Here is a 6,022-nt window from a genome sequence, read left to right as displayed (position 1 = left end):
ACATATAAATAATTGTATCTTTATTCTTTATATCGCGTGTTAACGCTTTAGTTGTTTGAGAAAAGAGTATATTCACACAATGCATAACACACTAACGATATCATTAAGAAGATGTATTAAGTTCATTAAGACAGTTAGCCTAAGATAAGAAATTCTTTTCTCATTATTCATTAATTTCCAAATTTTGAGATAGTTCATCATTTGTTATATCAATCTCTTGGTAAATTACATATATATTAACATAATATCAATTGAAATAATATATAATAAATTTGTATATATGAATTATGTAATTGTATGGGCTAAATTATTTAATTTTATTTTTCATTTACTCGTAGATCAATCATTTTAGTGAAGTACTGAAGTGTGTCATTGTATTATTAGATGATCAATCATTTCAAAGAAGTGTACCAACAATGAGCTAATCAACCAAAAAGCAAAACCACAAAAACAAAGCCGATCAATATCTTTTCCCCACGTATCAAAAATACTACAAAACAGTCTTTTGTTTTTTTCCATATTTATTATCTAAATAAATAACCTATAACTTATTTTTTATATTAATTTTATATAGCAACTCTACCTAATTGCAAAATTGCATGCATGGGGTCCCTATATAATCTCCTTATTTATACCTTGTCTCACCAAATGTGTGGTTTATATTTCTCCCTATATCTATTGTACTTCCATTTAAGCACACCATAACAACTCATCTGTGCCATGGCTCTCTTTCTCCCTATTCTTCTCTTCATGGTCACTACTTCAACCAATGCTCAAGGCAACCCACCCTCGCCTGGCTACAACCCTAGCTCTACGGTTGATACCGTCACCTTCGATCAAGCTTATCAAACCTTGTGGGGCCCACAGAACCAACGGTTCGACCAGGGCTCGGTCACCATTTGGCTTGATAAGTCTTCTGGTTAGTACACACCACTATTCGTATATATTGTATCATCTTTTATTGATGTTATATCATGTTCTTATAATTAATTCAGCTTTCTATAAATTTTCTGTCTATATACGCAAACTCTGTTTTACTTGATATAATTGGTTAGCAAGATATTAGCAGTAACAAGTTATCCCAATTAGCACGAAAATTTATAATAGCGCACATGTCATGCGCGTTGTAATTCGTGTGATTTATATAATATTTGTAAATTTTATTCGACAGGAAGTGGCTTTAAGTCAAAAGAATCGTACGAATCAGGTTTCTTTGGGACCGCGGTTAAGCTTCACCCCGGTTACACTGCTGGGGTCATCACATCATTTTACGTACGTATAAAAGTTAAATGATTACTTGCACCCCAAATAATTGCAAGTTTTCATACTTTTCTTTACATATATTGTGCTTTTTGATTAACTAATTATTATACATTTGCATAGCTTTCAAATAACGAGGATCATCCTGGAAACCATGATGAAGTGGATATTGAGTTTCTAGGGACAACACCGGACAAACCGTACACGTTACAAACAAATGTGTACATTAGAGGAAGTGGAGATGGGAACATCATAGGACGAGAACAAAAGTTTCATCTTTGGTTCGATCCTACCGAGGATTTTCATGATTATGCTATGTTATGGACACCCAAAGAGATAATGTTGGTTTTCTTCTAAATCCTCTTCTTAAGTGTTATTTTTTTTTCAAATTTACGTTCTATAAAATTTTATTTTGTGGGTCATGTCACGTGTGACTCATAAAAAAAATAAACACTTTTGATAACGAAAGGGATGCTTTTCTTATATATTGAAATCATTTAAGAAAAAAACACATTTTTGCAAGTTTTGAAAGAATATTTTGTTGAAAAGTATTCCCGTAGATGTTTAGCTCTTAATTTTCTTATATAACGGGCTAATAAACTAAAATTAAAATGCTGCCAAAAATTATTGATACAGGACATGACGATCAAAAATTTCGTCACAACTAGGGTTTCAAAAGTACTTAAAAAATAAATTTTTGGTCACTAATTTTGTTGCAAAACATACGGCGTCAATTTCCTTTGCAAAACAATGTCATCAATTTATTATTGTCACATCACTGTTGCGGATTAGTGACAGGTCTATTTGTCAAGGCCAAAAGCATCGCAACTGTCCCTTGCGATGGTTTTGGCAGGCGCAAACAACCTTTGCGAGTAGTAGTGGTATTAGAGAGGAAGGGGCACCCATATGGGTAGGTTGTATGGCTTCCAAACCACATGGCAAAACCATCTCATCCCATGTGGGTAAGGTGTATGATTCATTCCATGGCAAACCTTTGCCACACAAAATTGTTTCATTATTGACCATTGAATAATTAAAATGAATTAATAAAGTTTTAGTGTACTTGTGGGTAAGTGTTGCTTGTAAGTTTGTGAGTTGTGGGTAATTAAGGGTAGAAATGAGATGGCGGTATATGATTGACCAATGCATGGGTAATACCCATGAGTGCCCCTCCCCCTCTTATATAGACAGCTATGATTTCATTTTCTTACATAACCAAAGTAAGTTGATAATTATCTTCTTTACATAACAATGTAGCTAGAAATATTGGATGGCCTATTATAGAAAAGATGGTTAATTACTTTATAATATATATATATATATATATATATATATATATATATATATATATATATATATATATATAAACCTAGTAACAAGCATATATATGCATCCTGAACCTTGATATCTTTCACTACGTAATTTGATATATCCTGCATATAATTGCATGTCGGTGTAAAAGAGGCACTCTTTTTTTTATATATTGAAAATCTAGAAAAAATCGTTTTGAAAAGTATATTTTGATAATAAATTATGGGGTTAGGTATTGCATAAATTTGTTGAAGCATTTTTATTTGATATATATATATATATATATATATATATATATATATATATATTTGTCACACTCCATTATCATACACTAATTACACTCATAAGATTCTAGATTGTTCATCGATTACGACTTTTTTGGAAATTGTTGTAACCAAGAATCAATGTGAAAAACATAACTTAAATATTGCAATATTTGGATATGACATGTAGATTTTTTGTGGACGATGTCCCGATAAGAAGGTACCCGAGGAAGACTGATGACACGTTTCCTTTAAGACCAATGTACGTGTACGGGTCGATATGGGATGCATCTTCATGGGCCACTGAAAACGGTAGATACAAAGCGAATTATGGGTATCAACCTTTTGTTGGTAGGTATAGCAACTTCAAGCTCAAAGGTTGTGCAGCGGGTTCTGGACAATCATGCCGCCCTCCATTTGGTTCTCCATCCACTGCTGGAGGGCTGAGCCGCCAACAAGTGGCGGCAATGCAATGGGTTCAAAGGAACTACAAAGTGTATGATTATTGTAGTGACCCAAAAAGAGACCACAACCAAACACCTGAGTGTAAAATATAGGATTTTGTTCTAAAGGGTGGGTTTGATATTATATGGATCCGAAATAATTATAATTGTACGTGCTTGTGTTTTTGTTTCTTTGGTGTGTTGTTTTTGTCATTATGTAGAAAAACTATATAAAAAAATGTAAGTAACTAAATGAATTATTAAGAGTGCTTTCTCTTAATTTATAATATGATTGTTGTCACTTTCAACATTAAATAATACATATAAATTATTAAAATGGTCATGACAACACTATTGAACGGAAAATAACACTTCCTTCTTTTTCCTACAGAGACATTATACAAGGCGTATTTAATAAATAATAATTTTATTAAAACACTGTGAAATATGTATAATACATTTGTATGCAGTGTACGTTATACTGATTTAATACAGGAGAAAAATAATGAATACACAGTTAAGTTATTATTTTATGTGTTACTAATAAAACAAAAGATATGAAAATTTATTCGGGTTTTGTATTTCTTAACTTAACAGTGGTTTCATCATATACGACCTTAATTACGTAAAAGCCGTCAAACCATGTATTATTAGATGAAGTTTCAATAAATGGTTTTGTTTTCTATTGTACCATACAAAAGTAATGTAGTAAAATTAAAGGTAAAAAATTTTAAGAAAAAAATAAACTTGAGTAGTTGAATGTGTTGCCTATTTTATACCACCAATATTTACCTCACTTGCATTGTGGTTATACTACATAACAAAACGTGTATTGCGTACTTTTATTATGCTACGTAACTTTACCATACAAATGAGACAAACGTAAGATAATACAGAGGCAGTCGTTTAATTATAGTTTGATTAATCAATCTTTCTGTTCATACTTATCTCGTGACTCGTGATGTGGTATTTCCTTACAAAGGTTATCATTATATTTTTGGGTTTTTTCTCTCTTTTAGAAATGGAAGTCTTTTTTGTATATCAGTTTTGTAAAATAAAGTATTATGTTTCTCTAAATGTGTTTGTTAGATATATTGAATAGACATTAGGTCGTACAATAATTAATAATAGTAGATGATGTTATATTAAGGGTCTTCCTAACCACACCGCACACCGCACCAGACGCCGCGTATAGCCCTTACTGTGGCGGTTTATTCGACGTGACTGATTTGATCGCTGACCTCGACTTCGACGGATGATTTGATTGGCGAAGGCTATCGTTGACCGCAATTACGCCGCGTATAGACCATAACGTTGCTTTTAGTCCTCTCAATTATTTAGGTTGATTCCCAGACTTGTGGTGGTATACATTAGCATGCAAAGTGTCGAAGTTATTTAGTCCTCTCAATAATTTTGGATACATACAAAGTGTCCAAATTCCCAACTCAATAAAATGTCGTGGATGTTCGACGGTTATTTTCCGAGTCCGCCGAGGACAAACGATGAGTCAAGTATTCCGGATTTGAATCAGGCGCCGCCGGGGTTTGTAGATTATGACCGGGGGGGGGGGGGGGGGCGTTACCAAATTTGAACCGGGTATCGTCACATGTTTATTTGGGTTACCCGCCGTCATTAATTTATGAAAATAGATTTGTTAACAATATATTTTGTTAGGAATATTTTGTGCACGACTAACCGGATTGGCATTTGGCGCCTAGCAGCAGTTCGTACTTGTCACAGCCTGAACATGATTACGGTCAGCCGCCATGTAACATCCCGAAATTTCCAAAAATGATATTAATTATATTACTTAATAATAGAGGGAAAGTTTACTCGGGTTATCGGGATATAAATAGAGTAGGAGTTGGTATGGGTCGGGCTAGTGTTGGGTAATGGATATGGGTTATGGACTTGGGTTATGAACGAAGGAAGGAGAGTCCATGGGCTTAAGCCCATGATCCCTAATATAAATAACCTTAACCACCATTTCTCACATATTCCATACACACACCCAAAACACACACAACCCGAACCAAGATCCGAAGGCGAAAACCCGAGCTTGTTGGTGCTGGAACGTCGTGACGGACCAAAACAACATCAAGGCTTAACCGGGTTCGTAGTTCGACTCGTTCAAGGTACGTTTATAGTTAGAAATCGTTCGTATAGGTTCGATTTGATTTGAGAAATGATAGATCTGAGTTTGTATGGTAAAAACGAATTCAACAAAGCTAATCTTACTGAAAATGGTTATGATTTGATGGGTTAATCGATTGATAAAAAAGAACCCGTACCTTTATGCCTAAATCGCACCCTCTAAACATCGATGTTAGGTCGATTTGATAGTTGGGGTTTGTAGGCGCTGGTCAGACGATTCCATGGGTACCTAAATCGAGTTATTTGGTTAAGAAACGAAGGATCTAAGAGCGAACAGAACCTGCAGACGACAACTTCGCCTTCATCTGGGCAACTTCGCCTTCAACGCGACGAACTTCGCCTGCAAGTTAAGTTCGCCTGATGAACTTCGCCTGAAGCCAAGTTCGCCTAAGGTTTAACTTCGCCTGAAGCCAAGTTCGCCTGAGGTTTAACTTCGCCTAAAGCCAAGTTCGCCTGAGGTTTAACTTCGCCTAAAGCCAAGTTCGCCTAAGTTTTAACTTCGCCTAAAGTTAAGTTCGCTTAGAAAATAAATTAAAAACCTAATGGAAAATGTGTTAAGACAGTTAATGTAAATAAAATTTCTCCAAGCTG

General features: G+C 34.5%; 1 protein-coding gene across 1 annotated transcript; it reads left to right on the top strand.

The window, feature by feature from the left end:
- Window positions 1-628: 628 nt before the first annotated feature.
- Window positions 629-3,465, top strand: LOC143571593 (xyloglucan endotransglucosylase/hydrolase protein 31-like). The gene is made up of 4 exons (XM_077056975.1): window positions 629-919; window positions 1,172-1,272; window positions 1,384-1,601; window positions 3,025-3,465. The coding sequence occupies exons 1-4, from the start codon at window positions 721-723 to the stop codon at window positions 3,389-3,391; spliced, it is 885 nt and encodes a 294-aa protein (XP_076913090.1). The 5' UTR covers window positions 629-720; the 3' UTR covers window positions 3,392-3,465.
- The last annotated feature ends 2,557 nt before the right edge of the window (window positions 3,466-6,022 follow it).

The sequence above is a fragment of the Bidens hawaiensis genome, unplaced genomic scaffold (genome assembly GCF_021521415.1).
Source record: "Bidens hawaiensis isolate Kalapana, Puna unplaced genomic scaffold, B.hawaiensis_p1.1 tig00025414_1, whole genome shotgun sequence".
Taxonomy (NCBI): Eukaryota; Viridiplantae; Streptophyta; class Magnoliopsida; order Asterales; family Asteraceae; genus Bidens; species Bidens hawaiensis.
The sequence above is the reverse complement of the archived record's forward strand: the minus strand, read 5'-3'. Positions and strand labels throughout refer to the sequence as shown.